Here is a 26,918-nt window from a genome sequence, read left to right on the forward strand (position 1 = left end):
ATCAACATAATATATAGGAATTACTTTTTACAAACAAATATAGAGAAAATATATCATATATGATCAAGGCATCAAAAACATTTGAACTACGAATGTTGAAAATAAATAAAAAATAATTATGCAATTCATTGTTTTTTTCATTTTTTTAAAATAATAAAGATGTATAATAGTTTATTGTTAAAATTAATAATTTGACTTTATTGTTTAGTTATCTTATTTATAAACTTAGAAATTAAGCGTGGAGGGTTAAAACCTTGGTAAAATCATATTTTAAAAATATGTTTGACTTTATTGTTTAGTTATCTTATTTATAAACTTAGAAATTAAGCGTGGAGGGTTAAAACCTTGGTAAAATCATATTTTAAAAATATGTTTGTAGGGTTTATCATGTCGTCAATATATATGTAAATAGGACAACCTTTAGTAAAAAAATGATCGAATTGAACATGTTAGGATCCAAATTATTGGATTCTTTGATAGGGAATTATTGTAGTTATCAATCTTGAAATTAGCATCACAAATTTCCAAATACATGAGCAACCAAACATCGTCAATACACGAAAATGACAATCAGGTATAGAACAAATTGTGACAATGTATGCTAAGAGGATTTCTCGATAAAACCCTTGAAAAAAAAATGATTGAATTGAACATGTGAGGATCAAGATAGTCTGGTTATTTGATTTTGGATTATGTAGTTATGAATCTTGAAATGGACATCACAAATTTCCACAATGCAGGTGACAAAAACTAGTGTTCAACCTTCTCTATATAGTACTTTTGGAATTATAAACGTTTATAGGCTTGATAGTGGGGACAAATAATGGGAGTTGGGACCCGCTTTTCATATTAAAAGTTCATTTATTCCTTTATAGGTACAAACATTATGTGTTATGTGTAAGGTAAATTTCTTTTTTATATGAATAATGAATCTAATGCAAGGGCTTAGTCTAGGTACATTGATACAATCATTTGAATACCTTGAGGGCCTAATTAAAGTTCTTAACTAGGGTTTTGAACCAATGCATGTTGGAGTATCTTTTTATAGAATGTGTACTTTTAACAACTATTATTATTATTATTATTATTATTATTATCATTCACAAGATATTGATGTATTTTGATTAAAAATTTAATAAATAAGCAAAATCTAGTTTGATATATGTAAGTAATTTTATTTTATTCTATTACTATTGCACTCCAAACAGAAATAAAATAAAATCAAATTAAATAGTGGATATTTTATTGTTCCATCTCCACTTCATCTCCAAAAATGTAAAAATATGAGGCATTGATCGCTCATTTGCTAGAATTCCTCCACCTAAATCATCGAGACTTGAAATCAAATTATTTGATCTATTATTAACACATGTCACTAACCCATACATTCGATTCTAACAAATTATTTTATTATAATTCTACTTAAAAGGTGGTGTTTTTTAGAGTTTGATCCCATGAGACCAAACCGCCTGCATATTGAACCTCCTAAATTAGAGATGTTTATCCGTTCAGAATCCGATCTAAGAAATTATATATCATCAGACTACTGCGTCGCTGAATTCGATGGGGGATATGTTAGCTCATCACATCCCCAAACAAATGAGTCCCCAACATCACATTCCCGAATAAATGGGTAGATCGAAAATGACTGATTGCATCTAATTAAATATTTTACACCTCAACATTAATATTTGATGTCTATCACAAGAGACAACGAATCAATAATAACTAAAAGATAAGACCAGCAAAAAAAATTGTGTTTAATATGTTGCATAATATATCAATATTTTATTAAGGCAAATTCGAGTTTTAAATTGTTTAGATTGAAAAAAGAGATATTAAATAGTATGAGTTTGATAAAAGAGGTAAAGATGTGTCAAATTATAAAAACTGTATGGATGTGAACAAAATTTTCTTAATACTTCATAAAAGAAACATCCATCCTATATCACATTCCTTTAACCTTTATAAACTATTATTTTCCAAACATAAAACAAGCAACCTTCTCTTTCTATAGCAATTACACATTTTGTTTATCATTTTGGATGAAAGGTTAAAATATAATGACAATGGTTATTTACCTATTTCTTTTCATCCATCTACGCCACATATCACATTAGAATAGACCATTTGTCACATATCTCATATACCACTAATCTCTATTATAACAAAGCATGTGTCATCTAAAGCCACATATAATTGTAAAATATAAATGTACAATATTAGTTTAATCTAAATTGTGTGTAGTCAAGCAATTATGAGGAAGTTATGATTTTACAAGGAATTATTGACATTAAGAGAGTAAATTCCAGCAACAACATCAACTACTTAGGAAACAAATTGGGTACAATGAAGGCGGAAAGTTGATGGAGAGGGTGACTGAGGAAGAAGTTTGACAATTCATATGAATGGGGATAAGAGTTCAGGGCGGATGGATTCAATGCAGCATTCTTTGATTGATTCAATGCAGCATTCTTTTAAAGTAACTGGAGTATTATTGGCAAAGATGTGGTGAATGGAGTGCTGAAATTCTTTCAAAATAGGAAGATGTTAAAACAATGGAATGTTATCATTCTAAATCTTGTTCCTAAAGGTTTTACTTTTAAAATGATACACTGTAATGTTATTTACAAAACTATTTCGAAAATATTTCTAACAGATTTAAAAACGTTATTTCTTGCATTGTTAGTCATGGAAATCAACATTCATTCTCGTTCTATTTCCCATAATATTTTTTTATATAAGGTCTTTTAAATGTTTATTGTAGGAAGTGAATAACACATAGGATTACTATTAAGGTTGACATTAGAAAAACATTTTATTAAATTCGATGGGATGCTATTCAAGACTTTTTTTTATTGTTTCTGGTTTTCCTAATGTTTTTGTAGAGTGGATAATGTTGTGTGTGACGTCTACCCAGTTCATTGTAAGTGTGAATGATGTCCATGAAGATTTCTTCCAGGCAAAAACGGTGTTATGCAAGGGGACCCCTTATCATCATACATCTTTGTTCAAATCATGTAAATTTTCAATTGTATATTTAAGGAGATACTGAAGAGTAAACTATATATATATATCTATCATCTTTTTGTTTGGAGGAAGAAATTACCATGTTTGTTTTTGCAGATAATCTATTTATTATAGCGCATGCCGCTGTGGACTCCATGAATACCATAAAAGAAATTCTAAATCAATTCTCAAGTGTTACAGGCCTATACATGAATGAAGAAAAATGTTTTGTATTTTATAATGGTGTTGTGTTGGGTTGAAGAGAAAAATAAGGAAGGAAGGTTACAAAAGAAATGAAATATTATTATTTTGTTGTGATTCTAATAAAGATACAAAAAATTCGCTATTTCAGAATTAAATATTGTAACTTAAAACCTCCTAATACTATCCTAATCAATATCATAATTAATTAAAAATATTGATTTTAATTAAAAACATTAATTTCAACGTGTTGATGAGGTTACAAAGGAAAACATATTCAATATTCTCGGTATTAAAGAAGGTGAAATGCTTGTCCGTTACTTGGGAGTTCCTCTTTCCTCCAAACATCTCAGAATCACACATTGCAGAATTCTCATCGAGAAGGTCAAAAATACAATCATTGGTTGGGCCTCAAAAAGTCTGTCTTATGCGGGCAAAATTAAGTTTATTACGAAGGTTACAATGGAGAGCATAGGTTTATGGGCGCAACAAATGGTTATTCTTAAGCAAGTGATGAAGGATCTTGACTGGTTAATGAGAGATTTCATATGGGGTAGTCATGGGCGTGGAGAAAAAAGTTAGATGGGAAGATGTATACAAACCCAAAAAAGGAAGAAGGTCTCGGAATCAAATATTACACAGAATGGAACAAGACATTTACTTATAATCACTTCTGGGCAATTGCAAAAAAAAAAAAAATACTCATTGTGGGTTTGTTGGTCCATTCAAGATTCCTGAAAATGGAAAGAAGTATATGGACGTGTAGGAGTAAGGAGGACATGACATGGTCTCTAAAGAAAGTGCTGAAATTGAAGCAAAATGCGAGAGCGATGTACCAAGTTTGTTTTCATGATGGTAGAGGCATACTATTTTGGTAGGATCCATGGTTCGAGTGAGTTTCTATTCTTCACGAGATATAAAACCACAAACATAAGAGTAAAAAAGAACAACTAATGGCAAGTGTTCGTGAGGTCAAAGAAGGTCAATGTAATAATACTCTAAGGCTACTTCCTAATGGGGTAAGAATCTTTGATGTTGTAAATCATATATCTTTTCATGATTGGGCAGATGTGCATAAATGGAAGGTTGAGACTAACAACAAATTCAATTCTAATTCTAATCTAGTATGGGATTGTGTACGTTCTAAAGGACAGATTGTAGAATGGTATCATAGTGTGTGGTCTTCTAGGATCATTCATCGACATTAAACTATGCTTTGGTTGGTTTATAGAGGACGGCTGATGATTAGAGATCGAATCAGCAAGTGCATGACAATACCGAATATGATTTGTGTCATTTGTATCAATTGTGAAGAAACAATTCTTCATTTATTTGATAATTGTGCATTCACTAGCGCACTTTGGAGGGAATTTGCGAATAATTTCAGTTTACAAAAAATTTCGGTTGATTGGAGTAACATCAAAAGCCTAGTGCTCACAAAGACAAAAGGTAATTCTTTCAAACTCCAACATCTTCAAATGCTTCTATGGAACCTTAATGTATCATGTTTGGATGAAGAGGAATGTTATGATATTCATAAGAGTGTGGAAAGATGAGGATCAAATATTGAGTGATATTATTTTCGATGATCTCTCTTATTCACACGTGGAGGAGGGCTCTTTTTACTTCGGAAAATTGGGGTTTATGTCAAAAATGGGGAATTTAATGGTTGTTGTATTCGTGATTGTACTTATTGAAGTGATGGTTTATGCTTTTATTTCAAAAATTATGACAAATAATTTTTTTTTTGTTATATTTTCAAAACTCATGTATTTCTTTTTTCTTTGGGATTTTAATTAAATGACAATCAGTCATTTCCTAAAGAAACAATTATATATATATTACTCCATCATTATCCATTTCTGACACCGAACTCGATAGTTATTTCAATTTCATTCTTATCCCCGATTAAGCTCTTACCCGGTCGAAAATTGTCCATATGGATATCGAATTTTTGGGTATCCATCGCCATCCTATACCAAATAAATAAAATCTATACTTAATTCTGGACCACCTTAATCTTTGTGATAACTGAGTTCCAAATATCTCTAAATCCAAGTATTGTTATCAGCTAAAATTTGTGGATGTAAAGGACCCTCTAATATTGAAAGTTTGAAACTCAAAATTCCAATTAACTTATCATCATTCTTTATTATCAGATTTCCATTGACCCATTCATTGCCGGCCTAATTAAAGTAACTAATTGGGCCTAATTCAAACTAAACCAATCTTAACTTTCATTTAAAGCCATTCAATGATTGGTTAATTCAGCATTTAAAAAAAGTTATACTTCTCAACCCTTATTTAGAATCTTACAATCAAACAAGCTTTAAACTAGAGGATGAAAACTAAAATTAAAAATAGATCAATGTGTTTTGAAAATTGATTTTGGAGATTAATATTCGTCATATCATATAATGTCTAAGAAGAAAGAAACAATACTGTCCTATTCAGTAAACACAATAATCAATTTCCTGAAAATAAGACAAAAAAATGAATAAAAAATGAAAGTGATTGATAGAGGGCAAGTTAGCCATAGATATTGTCTCTTTTTTTGTAAGACAGGTGATGATGAATGAATCTAGATTAACAATTTTGAATTTGATATCTTTCCTTATAAAAATATCTGGAGAGTAACCCATCGAATTATTAAACAAAACAATATTAATATGGTATAGTACTAGCACCCGTTTGAATTAACATTACCCCACCTTTATTTAAAGTGTTTTGTTTTGTAAGAATCAAATATTAAACATATAATTTCTTAGGGAAGACTCTTGATATTATACTCGAGCCTGCTAACTAACTTTTTACCATTAAGAAATAAACATTGTAATTACAATTATTTTGTAGTAGTTATCATTTGAAAATAAATCATAATTATTTTTAAAATTTTATAAGAGTGAAAGTAAAATTATTTGTATTTAAATCCTCTCAAACCGGATGTCATTTGAATACGTCCAGAACGCAAATTCAAAATGTGTATATCATCGTTTTCTTTTTCTAACAAACACAAACTCAATATGTATATATCACCGTTTTATTTTTTTAACAAAAACATAATTGAGTTGTCATGGTTCATTAACCAAAAAAACTTTAATTAATTTGTAAAAATACTTAAGTTTTAATTTGAATATTTAACTTTTTTTATATAATTTATTTCAAATCTTTAATTTGGTCCTTTAACTTTTAATTTAAGTGAATTTTTATATTTAATTTTTAATATAATTTATTTATATATTTTAATTTTAATTTTTATCCTATATATTTTTATTAATATTTTTAACCTATCATAAATTTATAATAATAAACAATATTGATAAAAAAATAATAATATTAAAATAAAACATAAAAGTAAGAAAAATAATAATAATAATCAATTACGAACTACGAAATTATATATATATATTTAATTTATTTTTTATGTTTAAAATTATTGATTGATAATTAATTTTATCATAATTTTCTTTAATGCTCTGTTTCAATATGATAATTATTATAAAAAAATTAAAAAATTTGTGTAAAAAAATATTTCTAAAATATTGTTTTGATCAATTTTAATAATTTATTATACCCACATTAAGAAAACTTTTGTTGATATCAATACTTTGGCCCAATAAATTTAGACTGCAAATAATATATTTTATTGATTGTATTAAAAAAAAAGTTTCAAAATATAAAATAATAGAAAAGAACATGTGAATGTAAATAGAGCTCAGTTGATGGTGTCTTTTTTTATATATAAAAAATCATCTTTTATCATATCTTAATTCATTCTAGTTAACTATTTAATCACTCAATTAAATAATTAAAATATTAAAATACATCTATTTTATTTTTATAAAATTTTAATTTAAATATAAAAATACATTATAATAATTCAATTAATTAAAAACACTCCTAATCTTTTTTTTTCATCCAAAACCTTAAAAAAAATCACAAGATCAAAGTGTTGGGAACAAATGCATAATGACATATTTATAAATATTGTTTCCATTCAATTATCTGTCTCATTAGATTTTTGTTTTAGTCTCTTTTAGAGAAGATACCGACAAGTTGTTCATTATTACAACAATGTTTACTATAACTAGTTTGTTAATTAAATTAATAATATAATACTTGGATGATCTAGAAAAATATTGACTTTTATGACCCAATTTTGAAAAACTAAGGCTAGTTTGATACCATTTATTTGTTAAACGATCAAATACTGTTGATTGATAGATAATATTTATCTTATTCAACTTAACGATGATTTTTTTTTTATACAATTAATTTTATTTTAAAAAATTTATTTTTATTTTTGAGAACATTGAATTCTGATATGAATAACCCCACAGATTAAGCATTAACGAGCTAGATGTACTAAGGTCGACCTTAGGATGAAGCGGGCTAGCACCCGCGACCCTTACCAAAATATTTTTCTTAAAAAACAATCCTACTAAAATTTGAACCTAAGACCTATTTGAAATTAGTGTAATATTTAAGTGATCTAAACAATTAAACAAGATTATTTATCTTTATATAGAAAATAATTAATGGTTTCAATATAATATGTTAAACATAAAAATAAGAACAATTTTTTTTTTTCAGGAAATTCAAATTTCGGGCTGGCATTGGACGTGACTCGAATATAGAACTTTAAGGAGGTTGAAAATATAAACCTCAAAAGTGAAATTATACTTATTCATTTAAGATGTTTAACCAACTTATTAGCCATGCCTACTTATTTACAATTATAAGACAATCAAACCATCCCTAATAAATAAGAGGAGGCTCCTCATTCAACCACAAAAGAAGTAAAAAATTTGAAAAATCAAAAACTTGATTATGAAGAAAGTGAGACAATATAACCAGATGGGGGGCCATTGATAATGACAACAACACCACCACCATACCCATCTCTCCCCTTATCTTAAACACCACTACATTCCAATCCATCTCTCTAAAATCTCTCACCAGAAAAATAAACCAAGATTCAAGACCATGCCTGCTGATAATCCAACACTTATTCATGAAACCCATGATTTTTGGATCCCAAAAACCTCCCAATTCTACATAAACCACCGTCATCACTATAGCAACGATGATCTTCAATTCTGTTCAGAAACTGCCGCCGAAGATCCGCCGGGATCGCCGACTCTATGGAGTCCGATCAGAGAAAATACCCAATCCCTGTCACCAAATTCCAGGACTCAAGCTATAGTCAAAGGACAGAGGGAGTTAATGGAAATGATCAAGAACTTGCCGGAATCTTCATACGAGCTATCTTTGAAAGATCTAGTGCAGGATCTTCCCGGATTATCGGAAACCCGGAAGGAGGACGATGATCGCCGTTTGACCGGCGTGAGAAACCAGGAAAAAGTTGTGGTAAAGAGGCAAGAAAGCAAGAAATTGTTGAGGACAGTAAGTTTGGATAATAATGGGAGTAATGGGATGCTTTTGAAAATGGTATTCCCTGTTTCTTTCAGAGGAACAAGCCGGAGCCGGAGAAAGAAGACGACGACGGCGCCGTCGACGGCAATGGTTCCCCGGCCGGATTGTTTGGATAAGTCTTCTAAAGGGGAGAGAGATAATTGGTGGAAGACGAGATCTTCTTCTTCTTCAACTTCACATGGTAGTAGAAGCAGTGGAAGTGGAAGTGATAGTAACAATAGCAGTCGAAATAATAATGAGAGGTAATTAATTTTGTTTATATTTAATAAAGTTTATTAATTTAATCATTTTGGACTTTAAAAAAAAATTTGAATTCATATTGTTGTGTTATATACAGAAAGATGAGCAGTTTCTTGCCATATTGTTGTTCATCATCCTTCATTTTGGCCATGGCAACTCAAAGAGAGAGGAAATAAGGAAAACAAGGCTTATTTCTTTCTTAATTATTAATTTTCAGTTTGTAATATTGACCACATTTGTATTTTTATTTTTACAAAAAAAAATATAATATATAGTAAGTAGTTGTAATAAGACTATGTATGGATAATTATTAGAGAGATGTACACTTGTAATATTTTGTAGTGAATTTGTGAGATCAATGGTGTTTTGTTTTTTTTCAAATTTTTTCAAGGAAAAAAAATTAATTTTATGGTGTAACCGACACCTACTTTTAGAATTATTTATGTTTAAAATAATTTCATAATACTTATTTTTTTTTATAAAAATATTTAATAATTTGGGAAAGTAGAACCTTCCACCATCTTCTTATTTTTTTTTTTTCAATTTCTTTAATTTTATTTCTTTAATTTTATTGTACTGTCAACTTTTATACAATTGTTGTATTTAGGACACTCTCCCCTGTGATTTACTTTAAATGTGAAGTCTAAATTTAATAATTTTTAAGGCCTATAATATTATATATTAATTATTATTTTTTTAAATTATAAAATAAAAATAAACCGTGCAGAGAATAGAATGACTGTATTATGATTTGAATGAAGGATTATTTATTTATTTATTCTATGGAATGAATGAATTGGTTTATAAATTGTAATCATATTTATTTGGGTTGGCTATAAACTAATTTTGTTTTAGAAATCTTTATTGATTTATTAAAGCATAGTTTTGAAACTTGGCTCGCGGATTGAACCGACAAACCCGAAGAACCGGTCGTAAAACCGAGTTTAGTTTATGAAAAAATCGGAAATGTAATCAACCCAGTTGCACCGGAAATCCGGCAGCCAGAGTTAATCCAACGGTTTTATCTTCTTTTTTTTTTTATAAAAAAATCACTTATTTTCTTTATCACTTATTACTTTCTGTTCTCTTTCCGCCATTAAAAATGGTGTGAGAGTTTTGCGAATAATTAGTAGTTGATGTCTATATATATATAATGATGTTTAATTTTTAAAGTGTCCGGATTGCCGGGTCGAGAGCTGTGGTTAATTTGGATACTTGGGTCAAATTGTGGGTTGACCCCTTTTTAAATTTAAAACGGTTAAAAATAAAATTAAAAATGTTAGAGGTATGTTTCGAACTTGCAACCTAACAAAACAAGTACAACTCTTTAACCAACTATGCTATAAAGACTTTATATTTTAAATTCAACACCAAATTTGATAAACGTGGGGCGTTTTATCAACGTGGGGCGTTTTATCATTAATATAAGTTCAACTTCTTAACTAACTAATCTATATATATATATAATGATGCTTAATTTTTAAAGTGTCCGGATTGCCGGGTCGAGAGCTGTGGTTAATTTGGATACTTGGGTCGGATTGTGGGTTGATCCGCCTTTAAATTTAAAACGGTTAAAAATAAAATTAAAAATGCTAGAGGTATGTTTCGAACTTGCAATCTAATAAAAACAAGTACAACTTTTTAACCAACTAGGCTACTAAGACTTTATATTTTAAATTCAACACCAAATTTGATAAACGCGGGGCGTTTTATCATTAATATAAGTTCAACTTTTTAACTAACTAACTAATCTATATATATATAATGATGCTTAATTTTTAAAGTGTCCGGATTGCCGGGTCGAGAGCTGTGGTTAATTTGGATACTTGGGTCAGATTGTGGGTTGATCCATTTTTAAATTTAAAACGGTTAAAAATAAAATTAAAAATGCTAGAGGTATGTTTCGAACTTGCAACCTAACAAAACAAATACAACTCTTTAACTAACTAGATTAATAAGACTTTATATTTTAAATTCAACACCAAATTTGATAAACGCGGGACGTTTTAATATTAATATAAGTTCAACTTTTTAACTAACTAATATATAATGATGTTGAGTAAATAGATACTTGGGTCGGATTGTGGGTTGACCCACCCATAAATTTAAAACGGTTAAAAATAAAATTAAAAATGTTATCCGTAATTTTTTTCACGGTTTTTAAATATTATTACTCGTGTAAATGCACGGGCTAAATGCTAGTTTATTTTAATTGTATTAATCGATTACTTAAGAGTTTGTGTTTATTTTAACTGTGTGTTGTCTATTGTGGTGTCCATAATGAATATATTGTAATTATGAAACACTATTTTTAATTTTGATATCTATTTCTATTATTATTGTATAAACAATTTGATGAATTTTGCTATTTTTTATTATTTTATTATTATATAAAATTCACACTTATCGACTAGTTCGACCCACCGATTGAATCAGTAACTCAGTAATTCAGTCCGCATGTTAGCGATCGAAGGAAGACAATTGTATTTTTAGTTTATTTTACAAAATATATAAAAAGTGTCTATAATGAATTTTTAATAAAATAGTTCATCATTTAAAAAAAAGGAGGGTCAGAACACAGAACGAATCGGTTCACTTCAATCTTCTTTGTGTCGGGTACCCGACCCATTTCCATGCTGACTTCTTCTAGCATTTTCTTTCATCCGATTCTGAAATTTAAGATCTTTTTCAATCTGGCCTCTTTCTTCAAAGCTCTCCAACTGGTGATCTTATTCTCCTTAAGATAATCAAGGTATCGTAAATATGTTGTAATTCCCATTAATTCCCATTTCTGAATCAGATTCATGATTTTGATTGTTTCTGTTGTTAATTGTGATTCTGCGGCATAATTTACTTTAGCTTTTCATTCTCTAGTGTCTACATTGATTTCGTATTTGTTGTAATGGTGGGTGGATGGATATTCATTCAGGCACCTTATTTTGTTTAGTAAGATCAAGAATTTGTGTTGAAGTTAGCTTGAAGGGGGAGAAATTGTGATTAAAAGAGAATGGCTGGAGTTTCCTGTGCTGATAGGGCAACAAGTGACATGTTAATTGGTCCAGATTGGGCTGTAAATATTGAGCTATGTGACATCATAAACAGGGATCCTGGGTATTCCTCTCTTCTCTTTATCATGAATCAGGATGATCCCTTTTAACCCTTTAGATGTCACCTTGAACATGACAAATGTTTTCTCTTTTCTGTGATTGGGTAAAATTGTAGTCAAGCCAAGGATGCTCTAAAGCTACTCAAGAAGCGATTGGGGGACAAAAATCCTAAAATTCAACTTCTTACACTTTCTGTAAGTGTTTTTATTCCATCTTTGTTTTGAATGTTTTCTGTTTCATTATATCCTTTAGTTTGAGTTCATATATCGGAGTTAGAGTTTCATAAGCTATCGGAATTCAGGTATTGGAGACTATCAGTAAAAACTGTGGGGAGCATATCTTTCAGCAAATTGCTGAAGGAGCAATCCTAGAGGAAATGGTGAACATAGTAAAGAAGAAGGTGCTTATGTTATTATTGTTGCCTGATATCTCCTCTGTCTCTCTTTCTTTATAATTTTCTATTGTGAGGACGGTGTTCTTCGATCAATGTACTTAATTACATTTCTTCTCCAGCCAGACTTAAGTGTAAGGGAGAAGATTTTGATTCTGATAGATACATGGCAAGTAGCTTTGGGTGGACCAAGGGGAAATTATCCACAGTACCATGCTGCTTACCATGAACTAAAGGTAATTATTGGTCTGTCATCACTTTAAAATTCTGTTTATTTTACTGTTAAGGGTAGCATTGTAAGGAAAACTGAATGCAAATGATTTTTCTTTTGAAATGTTAAAGTTTGTATTACAAGAGTTGCAGCGAATGCGACTTCTATTAATACAAGCACTATCGACACCGAGTCTTAAACTTGAACACCTCACCTGAACATTGTTTTTTTACTATAGGCTGCTGGAGTGGATTTTCCTCCTCGGGAGGAGAATAGCGTGCCAATATTTACCCCTCGACCAGTAAACTACCCAACTTCTGCGTACCCTACTACCTCAACAATATATGAGGAAGCTGCTCTGCAGGCCTCTCTTCAATCTGATGCTTCTGGACTTAGGTAAACTTTTAACTAATTTTTTATTTTCAAATATAGCTATTTTTGCATTTCTTGGAATAGTACAAGGGTTGATAATAAGAAAAGAATTTGAATTTTGTAAATTAGAAGCATTGATTTTACTATTAAAAAAAATAGTTTTCTTCTAATTGGAATTTAAAGAGGAATAAAATAGTATTCATGGAATTTAATGAAGCTATCATAATGAAAATGAAGTATGTGAGAAGAATATTACTACTATTTGGAAGAAGTATTTACATTATTTTGCTTGAAGGCATCCTTCCAATGAAGTAAGTTAAATTTTGGCTCCATTATTTGAACCCTTTTGAACTGGTTAAGAAATGAATAATTTGTATTACTAGTTATGTGGTAAAATAAATAATAGGAACACTTTAATTTCAAACAAATGCTAATTAAATTGGTCCACGGATACTTTATTTAACTCAGGACCCTTGTGGGAGTTTATGCAACTTCCAGAAGAAATCATTTTAGAAATTAGAAAATTGTATCTCTTATTCACATTGCCCATATAGAATCAATCGTTAAAGATCATCTGGAAAAGTATGTTTCTTACTTTCTTATAATCAATTGTAAGACAAGTTAATGGACCTTGTTATGTCTTTCCTACGTTGGTTAACCATGTAAACATTCTCCAATTTGATTTTTCTACCAATTGTTATTGGAAAGGTGATGATTTCCCTCATTCCAACATTTAACATGCAAAAAAGGGTCTACATTGAATCCATCTATGAGCATTAACACTTGGTTTTGATTTAGCCCGATAGAGATTCAGAATGCCCAGGGGTTAGCTGATATGTTGATGGAAATACTTGAAGCGTTGGATCCCAGAAATCATGAGGTTAGGCCAGCTTAAAGAAAACATACCCATCTGTAAACACTTGGATACAAGAATTCTGGATCCAGAAACGTATCTGGATGAGATTATGGATGGAAACTAAACTTAGTCCAAAAATTTATTGGTGGCTTCTATCTGGATCCGGAAACAAAAATTACAAGTGTTTCTGAATGGGCCATAATGTGCTTTTTTGTTACAAACAACTCATTTTGTAGGTTTTATTTGTCTCTTTTTTTCCTTTCAGGATCTAAAGCAAGAGGTGATAGTTGATCTTGTTGGCCAGTGCCAGTCTTACCAAAAGCAGGCTATGGCTCTTGTTAGCAACACTGTGTAAGTTCATATCCAGTTTTATTAATAAACTAAAATGAGTAGTTTTACAAAAGTATTAGCAAGCTTCCTGGTGGCCTTTTTGTTTTGCTTTTGTAGAGATGAAGCACTCCTTGTTAAGGGATTGGCATTAAATGATAACCTGCAGAGTGTTCTTCAGCGGTACAATGAGATGTTGGCAAAAAAAATATCCAACGTAAATGTAAAAGCTAGAGAATTTCCGGTTGTTCGTCTTACAAGTGTGAATAATGAAGATGATGAGTTGGAAGATGACTTTTCCCAGCTAGCTCGCAGGTGCGTATGGTTGATATACAAAAAAATCATTATGATCTTTTTTTGTTGTTTTTTCTCTCTGAATGATGTTTTATCATGTTACATTACAAGTTACAACAGGTCATCGAGGGAAAATGTACTGGGAAAAAAATCATCTATTGCAAGAAATGAGCCTGTTCGAATTGCTCCTCTTCTTCCACCACCGCCATCAGCGAAAAAATCAATTTCAAATAATCAGATGTTCGATTATCTTAGTGGCGATACCTACAATTCTCATGATACATCATCATCAACTCCGCCTCCCAACGACAATTTCATAAACCCAACTGCTTCCATGTTTACTTATGACAAAGAACTTGTACCTACTTCTACTCCTTCGCACCAGCAGCATTTCCTTGAACCGCAACATTCCAAAACTGGTTCTGATTCATCATTTGACAGCTTAGTTGGGAAGACTCAGGAACTATCTTTAAATCCACCACCAGCTTCGACCAAACAAGAAACTCAAGAAGCCTTGCTCTTCAATGATTTGGTAGACTTTGGTAAGGGAAAATCCACATCTTCTTCTACTTTCACGCGTAGGTAATTATGAGCCTACAAAGATGTTTTTGTAAACAGTATGTCTTGTCCCTTGTCCATATATAATCTTTAATAATTGCTGTTTGTGGCAAACTTACATTGAAATACAAGAACTTGTTTTGTGTGTCAATTTGGCAATACTAGATTTTATAAATTTCTTAAAATTTGATGATTACTTAAGCTCAAAAAGAGCACATCATTTGTTAATAAATTCCCATATATGAAATACAATTTTATTGATGTAGACTGTATAGTCATGCTAGTTTTCCTTCCTTCAAGAAAAAGAAATACAATTATATTGAAATCCAATGTGAAAAGAAATACAATTTTATTGAAATCCAATGTGATACAAATGAATAAAATAAAGTTCTTGATGAATTATCTTCCCCCTTCCAATGATGGTGTTATGACATGGTTCCTCATGGTATCATAACTTGCAGAAGAGATAGTTGTAGAGATATTGTGATCTGGTACCACATGGCCAAGCAAACCTTCACCCTCTTCTAGATTGTTTTGATCATGATGATGATTCTTCCATGGATGATTTTGCATGATTCGTAGACCTTCTAACTCCATTGCCACTTCTTTCATGGTTGGCCTCTCATCACCTTGAAGTTTAAGACAATGCATGGCCAACTTAGCTACTTCATAGAGATGGTTGTATTCCGTCGAATCATCTATCATCTTTTGATCTACAATGTCATGCCATCGATCTTCTTTGAATGAAGCGATAAAATAGGTGGCCAAGTTTCTCTGTTTTTCTGGCCTTTCATAGTCTAGTGCCTTCTTGCTTGTCATCAACTCAATCAAAAGCACTCCAAAACTATACACATCGCTCTTCTCGGTTAACTGACTAGAATGAAAATATTCAGGATCTAAATATCCAAGTGTCCCTTGAACCATTGTTGTCAATTGAGTTTGATTCATGGGGATTAAACGGGAAGCTCCAAAATCTGACACTTTTGCAGTATAATTCTCATCTAAGAGTATGTTTGTCGATTTAATGTCTCTGTGAATAATGGGTATGGAAGCAGCACCGTGTAAGTAAGACAGGGCACCTGCTGTTTCAGTTGCAATCCTCAAACGGTTTGTCCAAGAAAGCAAAGGTCTTTTATGATCGCCTTGCTGGATATGGTCATATAGAGTTCCATTGCTAACATATTCATAGACTAGCATGGGAACTTCAGTCTCCAAACAACAACCAATGAGCTTCACCACATTTCTATGATTGATTTGGGTGATGATTATAACTTCGTTGATGAATTGCTCGATTTGTGTTTTGTCAACTTGTTTGGATTTCTTGATTGCAACTATTGTGTCATTAGTCAATACTCCTTTATACACGGTTCCCTGGCCTCCCTGGCCGAGAACTCGACTCTCGTGGTAGTTACTTGTAGCCTTCTTGAGTTCTTCTTCCCCAAAGATGTTGGAAGAATGACGAGTAGTATTTTGTGCTTCCCCTTCTGGTTTGAAGAGCTGTTGACGCAACATAATGCCCCCGTTTTGTTCAAAGAACTTCTCTTTTAGCTTGATGATTTTCCTTTTCCTGAAAGCCCAATATATCCATGATGCCCCAAGAAGTAGACCTGATATGCTTATACTAACACCTGCATTATATTATCGATTAGACTGAATTAATGACACCAAATTCATTAGATTAAGAATTAATATCACTTACCAAGTACAATGTTGTTCCAAGGAATCTTTTTTTTGGGAATACGACGACAACCCGAAGATCCCAGATGTGTCTCGCCATCACCTTCATATCCAGGAGGACAACTACACTTGTATGAACCGGGTGAATTTGTGCAAGTCATGTTGCAAGGCCTTAAAACCTCACACTCATCAATATCTGAAAGTTTGAAGGAAATAAAAAGATTGATTACAATTTGTGAATTAATTTCTGAGTGCCTTGTTGTGAAAACAATAATATACATTACCTGTGCAACCAAGATAAGGATTTCCTTGGTAGCCATTAGAACAATTGCATTGGTATCCAATTCCATTATCGAAGTTGTGACAGTTAGTATTGTCCTTGCAGGCATAAGTAGATAATAATGGCGCGGTCTTGGCTTGTTCGCAGGTGGTGTTCCCTACTGACCATTCAAGTACCATCCGACTCGTGTCGTTTATAAGAAGAAAAGAATTCCCCAAGTCTTCTGTAGAGAAAGTATAAGTTCCTTGTTCAGCCACAAAGCCATAGCTGCATGGATTAAAGCTTTCTACAAACGAGTGATTGTCGTAACTAGTGACTTGTATCTCAAAGCTTTGAACCCTTTTGGGAATAGAAGCTTCACAACATCCAATCCCCAAGCAAGTCCCATTTGTGATCTCGTCCATGCTGTTACACAAGGACATGCAACCCGTCGTATATCTTTGTCCCTACACGTTTATAACTAGATATGTAAGTAAAAATTATCGTTATGTCTCTTGATGATGAGAATTCCAATATTACGTAATTGTGATCCCAAAGTGGAATTATACATAATTGAAACTATATAGTGAGACATCGTATGATGTGGTTAAAGATATAACAAAATAACAAAGCAACAAAAAGACTTATCATTCGATACAATCTATTCCATTAAAATTTGTGTTAAAAAAACAAGAAGTTTCAAAAGGAGTTAATTAGGTGCAAACCGGATGATAGATCGTTATGAAAATTGAAGAAATTTAAAATATTTCAATGGAATATATAGGTGATTTGAGATTTTTGTATAATTCACCTAGCTAAAATGAGTTTACAAATTTCATTCTTGTGAATAAAATAATTGATATTTAAGTTGCAAGCTTAAATATATTTAGAAGATATAATCATTTACCTGAGTGCCGGTAATGACGGCATTTGTGTCACAGCCCAAGGCGACAAACTTATTCTTAAGAGACGAGACATAGAACGACGTTCCGGCTGTTAACCATGGTCTAATCCAACCATCAGAAATATTATTCTTATAACAATCACTTCCAATCCAAGATAGAACACGAAGTTCTCCGAAAATAGATATATCAACTATCTCAATTGAACCTAGGAAAAGCTTATTAGTGGTTTCGTTGCAAGTGACGAGAAACGCTGAATCAAGGAAGCAACCTTCACGCACGCCAAACGGATATGGGATGGAAATATCGCCACAACGATCTAAGCATCCCGGTTGGGTTTGGGCGATAATTGGCACTAAGAAAATGTTGCAAAGTATAATTAAAGTTGTAAAGTGCAAGATGTTCAAACTAGACATGATGAGTTTTAGAAGCTATCAAACTTTGGAAGATGGAGATACAAACTCTTTGAGGTTATATTTATTGGTAAAGGGGTCAATTATTATATATGTTAATAATTTGAAATAACATGGTAACCTCTAATTTCATATTCTATAAATGTTGTCAAACAAAGTTAACCATCATTAGTTTAATTAATTAGTTTGTTTAGAAAACCAATATTATTATAACATTATAAGTAACAATAATTATTTTTGTAATCAGTGAGGCTATTAAATTAAAGCATGTTGATAAGTTTGCATCCTATTGAAAAACCGCTAAAAGTTAAGAAAATATTATTTATATAAGATGAATTATATGAATATATAATGAGGAATAAATGAATAGCTCTGGCTGGGTCAAAATGTTTGTATGAATCTGTCCAATTACACGAGATTGAAGTTTTTCAAAATAATTTGAATTATTTAAAAATTATTGATGGGGATGAGAATATAGAGATTTTATCTGTAATAAAATATTTAAAATATATTAATATATAATAATAAAATAAAAACTAATAATTTAAAATATATAGACTTAGGATAAAGTAACATATTTCACAACTTTTTTGGTCCGAAGTTTCAAATGATTATATATTTAAAATAACCAAAGATTTAAATATGTTCATAGACAAGAGATTAATTAGCTAATGAATTAATTTGTCATGTGGGATTAATATATTTTTCCATGTGGGGTTGAAGATATTAGTATTAATATTTAAGGTCTTCATGTATATTAATTTTTTTTACTAACTAAACAAGATTAAGAATTATATTAAAAGAGAAATTAATTTAGTCCAAATAATCCTAAATCAAGTGGCTATTAATATTAGAAACATATACACCAAATTAATTAAATAAATTATAATGAAATGTTCCAAATAAGCCAAATATTTCCAAGTAATTTATAGGCATCGTAATTTACTCTTTCTTCATCTCAAGATTTCAACATTGGTGGCTGTAGTTTATATTTAGCCATCTAATAATAATGTTGACAAATTAATTTAAGAACATTGTTACTTACTTAGTCAACTTCACGAGGTTCATTTTTTAGGGTTTTTTTTTAACTTTTTTTTTATGAAAGGTAAGGTATTTGGAATTTTAATTGATTTAATTATTAAATTGTCTTTTATATTTAAAATTTATTTAATAAAATAATTAATATTTAGTTAATGAAATTAATGATTTATTGATTTAAATTATAGTAATGAGATAGTTTATAAAAAAAAAATTGAATCTTGATTTTGAACCTGAAATCATCTTCATCAAAGGCAATAAAGACTAATATTTGAATTCCACTTTCAAATTAGTCTCTTCCTTACTTTTCTAAAAAGTACCTATCAAAGAATAAAAAATAAATCAAGTTCCAAATAAAAGATTCAATATTTATAAATCTTTTATTATTTACTGATATTATTTATATATGAAAAATTCTCTACCTTAAAATATTGAAAATATCGATTTTAAATAAAGAATGACCGATAAAATTATAAATAATTATGTTTTAATTTTAATTTCATAAATTAGATTTATGTATGTATGTATTATAAAAATTTCACTAAAACGGTTATCAACCAATTTTAATAAAAAAAAATCAAACATATTTGAGACTTAACTTTTAATATCCCCAAACTTAATAAGGATTTGTTTTTTAAAATAAATCCAATAGATCCAATATAGGTTTTCAAGTTCATTTCAAAAAACACAATAGTAAGAACTATTTTGAAATCAAAACTCGTACAGGTATATTATAGAAATCAAAGTAAATTAAGATAGGATAAATGTATAAATTTATTATACTCAAACTTTTCATAGGTATAAAATAAGGTATATCACCGTATATTATCCAACTCATAACAAATTTATATAAGTATATACTACTGTAACATTTATTCAATTTATTTTTATCACATTACTCTTTCCAAGCAAAAAAATATAATGAAAAATTGTTTACTTCTCATTAGAATGAAGAGAAAAAATTTATTTAGACGTATGTATTTATATAATTATCTCAATGAGACTAATAAAAGTCCATTTAAATGTATGCAATATTAAAAATTGACTTATCTAGTCTTTGTTAGTAATCATGATTAATTATTTTTTTTAAATTTAATATTTATTAACAAAATATTCATTTTTTCTCTTTCATTCTTTTTTATTAATTAATCAATCAATTTATCTCTTTTTATTATTCTTTCTAAATTTTTTTAATTAATTAATCCACTTATCTATTTTACTATTTCTTTTTTTGTTATTTGATTATTTTGTTATTTTTTTTATATTAACATAAATTATTTTAAAATTAGTTAGTCTTTTTTTAAGACTAAACTTGAATATTATAATGTATAAAATAGTTCAATGTTTTGATAGTATAATATTTTCTCATCTTGTTCAAGTATTTTTATTAAATAATTGCTTATATAATTTTTTTAAAGAAATTTTATTTGCTATGTAAACTATTTTTTAAAAGTTGAACATATATTATGTATTTTTTATATTTATGTAAATTGGGAGGACAAATGAATAAATTAACTAATTAAATATTATAGAAAATATTAAATTAATTTATACATTATAATATCTAAGTACTAATTTTTAAAAGAGATCAATTAATTTTAAAATAATTTATATTTATATAATAAGAAGTATAATAGTAAAATAAATAAATAAAAAATAATGAAAGAAGATAAATGACTTCATTAATTAATAAAAAAAATAAAAGAAAAAATAGCAAAGGAAAATAAATAAATAAATAAATTAATAAAAATAGAGAAAAATAAATATTAAATTAATAAATATTAAATTTTAAAAAAATTAACATGATTACTAATAGACAGAGAGAGGGTAAATAATCAATTTTTAATAATACTGATCTATTATTAGTTCACAAGTCTAATGAGTTAAAAACTTTTTTTCCTAAAATTAATATATTTATTTAACTGATAATTATTTTCATGAGCCCTATCCGCAAGAGTCATCGGGGAAGAAGACGTGGCGGAGGTCGACGGAGAACAGAACCACTGATCGTAGCAAAGGTGTGTGAATTTCTTTCATTAATTAGTTTTCTCAACTGAAACCTAACATTCCTTCAAATCCTATCCATTTTTTTCCAGTTAATTATGTCCTTCAAATCGTAGTCATTTCAAATGCTGTATGAATATTCAAATGCTGCCTAAAGAAAGAACAAATCTGAAAGCTGGTGCATTTGCTCATTAGGAAGTAGGAACCATAAATTCACATATATATATATGCATAAAATTTTGATTGAAATCCAATCTGATACAAAAGGATAAAATAAAGGAGTTGCACTTTATATAGGATAACACCATTGATGCATTGCCAAATTAAGAATGGGTTGATATTATTTTTGAATAGATGATGATGATGATGATTTATCTTCCACCCTCCAATGGTGTTATGGCATGGTTCCTCATGGTATCATAATTTGCAGAATAGATAGTACTTTCTTCGTAGGAATTGTGATCTGGTACCTCATGGACTAACAAACCTTCAACCTCTTCTGGATTGTAGTGATCGTTATGATGATGATTCCTCCATGACCATGAATGATTATGAATGATTCTTAAACCTTCTAACTCCATTGCCACTTCTTTCATTGTTGGCCTCTCATCACCTTGAAGTTTAAGACATTGTATAGCCAACTTTGCAACTTCATACAGTTGGTTATATTCTGAAGACTCCTCTATCATCTTTTGATCCACAATTTCATGCCAACAGTCTTCTTTGAAGGACGCGATAAAATAGTTGGCCAAGTTTCGCTCTTTCTCTGGCCTTTCATAGTCTAGTGCCTTCTTGCTTGTCATCAACTCAATCAAAAGCACTCCAAAACTATACACGTCGCTCTTCTCGGTTAACTGACTAGAATGAAAATATTCAGGATCTAAATATCCAAGTGTACCTTGAACCAATGTTGTCAATTGAGTTTGATTCATGGGGATTAAACGGGAAGCTCCAAAATCCGACACTTTTGCAGTATAATTCTCATCTAAGAGTATGTTTGTCGATTTAATGTCTCTGTGAATGATGGGTATGGAAGCAGCTCCGTGTAAGTAAGACAGGGCACCTGCTGTTTCAGTTGCAATCCTCAAACGGTTTGTCCACGAAAGCAAAGGTCTTTTATGATCGCCTTGCTGGATATGGTCGTATAGAGTTCCATTGCTAACATATTCATAGACTAGCATGGGAACCTCTGTCTCCAAACAACAACCGATGAGCTTCACCACATTTCTATGATTGATTTGGGTGATGATTATAACTTCGTTGATGAATTGATCGATTTGGGTTTTGTCAACTTGTTTGGATTTCTTGATTGCAACTATAGTGTCATTAGTCAATACTCCTTTATACACGGTTCCCTGGCCTCCCTGGCCGAGAATTCGACTCTCGTGGTAGTTACTTGTAGCCTTCTTGAGTTCATCTTCCCCAAAGATGTTGGAAGAACGACGAGTAGTATTTTGTGCTTCCCCTTCTGGATTGAAGAGCTGTTGACGCAACATAATGCCCCCGTTTTGTTCAAAGAACTTCTCTTTTAGCTTGATGATTTTCCTTTTCCTGAAAGCCCAGTATATCCATGATGCCCCAAGAAGTAGACATGATATGCTTATACTAACACCTGCATTTTATTATTAGTTAGACTAAATTAATGACAACAAATTGAATAGGTTAATAATTAATATCCCTAATTACCAAGTGCAATGTTGTTCCAAGGAACTTTGTTTTTGGGAATACGACGACAACCCGATGAACCTGGATTTTTCTCGCCATCACCTTCATATCCATAAGGGCAACTACACTTGTATGTACCTGGTAAATTTGTGCATGTCATGTTGCATGGCCTTGAAAGCTCACACTCATCAATATCTGAAAGTTGGAAGAAGAAATAAAAGGTTTATTACAATTTGTGACTTAATTTCTGAATCCCTTGTTATGAAACCAATGATATATATATTACCGGTGCAACCAAGATAAGGATTTCCCTGGTAGCCATTAGAACAATTGCATTGGTATCCAATTCCATTATCGAAGTCTTGGCAGTTAGTATTGTCTTTGCACGCATAAGTTGTGGCATTGATCTTGGCTTGATCGCAGTTGGAATTTCCTATTGACCATTCAAGTATCATCGGGTGTGTAACATTTGTGAGAGCGAAAGAATTTCCCAAGACGTTTGAAGAGAAAGTGTAAGTTCCTTGTTCAGCAACAAAGCCATAGCTACATGGATTAAAGCTCTCTACAGAGGAGTGTTCGTTGTAACTTCTGACTATTATCTCAAAACTTTTGACCCTTTTGGGAATAGATGCTTCACAACAGCCAATGCCCGAGCAAGTCCCATCTGTTGTGTCATTTATGCTGTTACATAGGGACATGCAGCCCGTTGCATCGTGTGTTTGTCCCTAAAAGACATTTAATTACAAGTTATGTAATGAATTGTATAAGTTACATGTTAAAATGAAATAATGCAATTCAAATAAAAACTCAAGGTTAGAAAGCAAATGAAAAATCAACAAATGAGCTATAACCAAAGGAACCAAGACTTCATCTAAGGTCGGTACAGATCTTAATACTCTTACCTAGATATAGATTTTTTTTTAGAGGATATTCATTTCCTTGATTGTTGATTTCAATTGAATATATTGGCAATTTAAGTTGAACAAGTCAACATTTAATATGATCAAGTTAATTTAGATTTTTTTGTGAGTTTATTCTCCTAGCTAAATGAGATAAATTCATAAGAGAATAAAATCAATTATACTAATCGACTGAATTTAATTTGCAAAATAAAGTTTATACCGAAATGGTTGATGTCCTAATCACGGCATGTGTGTCACAGCCAAAGGCGACAAACTTATTCTTGAGAGATGAGATGTAGAACTTGCCGGAATTCAACCAGGGTTGATTTCGATCAATAGAAATATTATTCTTATAACAATCCTTTCCAATCCAAGATAGAACACGTAGCTCTCCGAAAACAAATAAATCAAGGATTTCGATACTACCAAAGAAAAGCTTATTAGTGGTTTCGTTGCATGTGAGTTGGAACGAGGAATCAATGAAGCAACCTTCTCGCACGCCAAACGGGTATGGAATGGAAATATCGCCACACCGATCTAAGCATCCCGGATGGGTTTGGGCGAGAATTGACACTAAGAAATTAATACTTAAAAGTATTATAAGTAACTTTGTAAGGTGCAAGATGTTCGACATAATGAGATTAGCTCTTTGGAAGGAAAATGAAGATTCATACAACTCTTTGAGGTTATAATTATTGGTGAAGGGGAAAACATTATCACTAATATGTTATCAAGTCAAAGTCAATTATTCTTTGTAAGCTTAATTTTCAAATAGGCCCCAGCACAATAATAATTTTCATGTTTTGTAGGCTTCTAACCCCTTTCTTCCCCTCAAAATTTCAACAATTTTGATCATGTTGACCAAATAATTAACAATGTTAAAAGATTTTGATATTTTTTGTTAAGAAACTACTCAATTAAAAAAATTAACCTATTATTTAGTTTAAAAAATAAATGAGAGTGAAGTATATTGAAGTATTCTGTGAAACAAATCCGAAGCTGGTTTGCATGTGTTATTTATATTTGATTTATTTGTGATTTTTCACAATTTCTGAAACTCTATCAAATAATTATCTAAGTATAAAAAAAGTGTTTACAAGATATACTTGTGTGGAATTAAATAATAAGTAACACAATATGTATCATTATATCTATTAATTAATATATAAATAATTATTAATTATATATTTATAAAAATAATTGATAAAAAATATAATTTAAAATATATAAACATAAAATATAATCTTGCATCAACAAAACATCAATGTTTGGAATAATTAATATCACTCACAAAGAAATGAGATGTCAATAAGCATGAATGAGTTGACATGAATGACTTGTTGGCATTTAAAATGTTCTAATTGTTTTTGGTCTTTAACTTTAAACAAAAGAATGTACCTCATAAGAAAATTTTCTCAATGAGTTTTTTTATGTTGTTATTTGGAGTTTTTTGAGAAATTTATTTTTTAATGAAAAAATAAGACTGAGTTTTAATTTTATTAAGTTATTATAATGTTATTTGTATTTAAAATTTAAATCTTGTAAATTGCTCTAGTTCTTTTTTTAGTTTGTTTAAAATGATAATTAGTTAAAGAAAATTGTTGTTTTGTGTCGGTTTAAAAAAGAAGGAATGTGTTGGCCACTTTTAGAAAATTTTCAGATTGCGGAAGGAGGCGTTTTAAATATTTCATAACACTATGGATGATGGAAGAAGCATTTTATTTTGGCACAACCCTTTGCTGGAAAATCAGTCTATTATTGTTAAGGAGTTTGTGAGTGCTAGAATCAAAAGGGAGTATTTTATGGTTACGGTTCAAAATGTGGCTGATTGCTATTCAATTTTATTAGTGGAGATTCTTTGACTTAGAAAATTGAAAGAAATGTAAGTTTATGTCGGGATGGCATGGGACATTATTCGTAAAGGGAGCAAGGTTGTTGTGAAGAGACATCAAATTGTTTAGTCATCTAAAATGATCCTGAGCCATCAATTTATTTTGTGGCTTGCTTTTCGGGAAAAGTTGGCAACTCAATCGATTTAAGAAATTCATCAATATTCCGCATATTTTAGTTGTCTTCTATGTGTGGGGAAGGAGAAATGCATTGACATCTTTTTAGGGAATGCCCTTTTATTGCCTCTCTATTGGAATAATTTCTCAAAAAAAAAACATGAGTATTCTTAATTTTCCTAACAAATGATATGATATTAATATATATATTTTTTAAAAACGACTTAATGTCATTTAATTAAAAAAAAAAATCAAAAACAAAAAATATGATATTAATATTAGAAATTTGGCAAAGGTGAAAGCAAATGGTAACATGTTCTATCAAGTGTGTTTTTAAGTGCTTATTTGGTACCTTGATATATCATGTTTGGAAGGAACGTAATGTTATGATTTTTACACGAGTTCGGATGAGATGACGGCTGAACAAGTTTGGAAAATTGTTGTTGTCGATGGGAATTCGTTCCTTCAAAAGTGGAGGATTCCTACACGTGAGCATAATTGGATGCTTAGTAACAATTGGATCTTTCGGTGAAGTCACAAGTACAATTCCCTTCAAAGTGTACTAGTTTTATTTTAAAGTGATTTTTGTTTTATTTTAAAGTGCTTTAATTTATTTTTATTTTGAAATTAAGGAGCTTCCCTTATGTTGTCATTCATTTGTTCTTTTTTTTCCTTAAAAAACCAAGGACAGAGCTTGTATAGCTTGATTCAAAACTTATGTTTTCCTTTTTTTTTTTTTTTCTTTTTTTTTTATAAAATGACACTAACTCATTTTCCTTAAAAAAAAAATAATAAATAAAGAATTATAAAAAAATAGTTAAAATCGTTTAAACACAACCAAACGTATCATCATGATAAAATTAAAAAGAAAAGATGATACGTTATTTTTATGATACAAATCATAAAAATAAAATATGTCAGTTATAATGTGAGACATTGTTACATTTTTTTCAATAAAGTCAACATAATTAATTTTTGTTGGAAAAATTATGGAAGTCTATGATGTTTACCAATATCTCATTTTTTGTTGGAGTGATATTTACGACGGAA

At 30.2% G+C, this 26,918-nt stretch overlaps 3 protein-coding genes across 3 annotated transcripts; 2 read left to right on the forward strand and 1 right to left on the reverse strand.

The window, feature by feature from the left end:
- The first annotated feature begins 8,120 nt into the window (after nt 1-8,120).
- LOC124945717 lies at nt 8,121-9,254 on the forward strand. Its single transcript, XM_047486199.1, has 2 exons — nt 8,121-8,888; nt 8,984-9,254. The coding sequence occupies exons 1-2, from the start codon at nt 8,197-8,199 to the stop codon at nt 9,060-9,062; spliced, it is 771 nt and encodes a 256-aa protein (XP_047342155.1). The 5' UTR covers nt 8,121-8,196; the 3' UTR covers nt 9,063-9,254.
- Nucleotides 9,255-11,499: 2,245 nt separating this feature from the next.
- LOC124944806 (TOM1-like protein 3) lies at nt 11,500-15,149 on the forward strand. The gene is made up of 10 exons (XM_047485150.1): nt 11,500-11,638; nt 11,816-11,997; nt 12,109-12,187; nt 12,295-12,393; nt 12,507-12,620; nt 12,834-12,991; nt 13,766-13,847; nt 14,089-14,174; nt 14,271-14,465; nt 14,565-15,149. Exons 2-10 carry the CDS (start codon nt 11,894-11,896, stop codon nt 15,028-15,030), a joined length of 1,383 nt encoding a protein of 460 aa, XP_047341106.1. The 5' UTR covers nt 11,500-11,638; nt 11,816-11,893; the 3' UTR covers nt 15,031-15,149.
- Nucleotides 15,150-15,375: 226 nt separating this feature from the next.
- Nucleotides 15,376-24,207, reverse strand: LOC124909921 (wall-associated receptor kinase 5-like). The gene is made up of 8 exons (XM_047450550.1): nt 24,083-24,207; nt 23,247-23,685; nt 22,982-23,155; nt 21,678-22,907; nt 17,846-18,195; nt 16,964-17,405; nt 16,702-16,875; nt 15,376-16,639 (listed from the first exon to the last, which is right to left on the reverse strand). Exons 2-8 carry the CDS (start codon nt 23,656-23,658, stop codon nt 15,402-15,404), a joined length of 4,020 nt encoding a protein of 1,339 aa, XP_047306506.1. The 5' UTR covers nt 23,659-23,685; nt 24,083-24,207; the 3' UTR covers nt 15,376-15,401.
- Nucleotides 24,208-26,918: the final 2,711 nt, after the last annotated feature.

The sequence above is a fragment of the Impatiens glandulifera genome, chromosome 7 (genome assembly GCF_907164915.1).
Source record: "Impatiens glandulifera chromosome 7, dImpGla2.1, whole genome shotgun sequence".
NCBI classification, from domain to species: domain Eukaryota; kingdom Viridiplantae; phylum Streptophyta; class Magnoliopsida; order Ericales; family Balsaminaceae; genus Impatiens; species Impatiens glandulifera.

Bases quoted from the DNA above. Each gene is read 5' to 3' on its own strand.
- LOC124944806 (XM_047485150.1), top strand. From the start codon at position 11,894: ATGGCTGGAGTTTCCTGTGCTGATAGGGCAACAAGTGACATGTTAATT. The intron at 11,998-12,108 runs GTATTCCTCTCT...GTAAAATTGTAG, and splicing joins ATCATAAACAGGGATCCTGG to TCAAGCCAAGGATGCTCTAA. The intron at 12,188-12,294 runs GTAAGTGTTTTT...ATCGGAATTCAG, and splicing joins TTCAACTTCTTACACTTTCT to GTATTGGAGACTATCAGTAA.
- LOC124909921 (XM_047450550.1), bottom strand. From the start codon at position 23,658: ATGTCCCTATGTAACAGCATAAATGACACAACAGATGGGACTTGCTCG. The intron at 17,406-17,845 runs GTAAATGATTAT...ATAAACGTGTAG, and splicing joins CCGTCATTACCGGCACTCAG to GGACAAAGATATACGACGGG. The intron at 16,640-16,701 runs GTAAGTGATATT...CTAATCGATAAT, and splicing joins TTGGAACAACATTGTACTTG to ATAATGCAGGTGTTAGTATA.
- LOC124945717 (XM_047486199.1), top strand. From the start codon at position 8,197: ATGCCTGCTGATAATCCAACACTTATTCATGAAACCCATGATTTTTGG. The intron at 8,889-8,983 runs GTAATTAATTTT...TGTTATATACAG, and splicing joins AGTCGAAATAATAATGAGAG to AAAGATGAGCAGTTTCTTGC.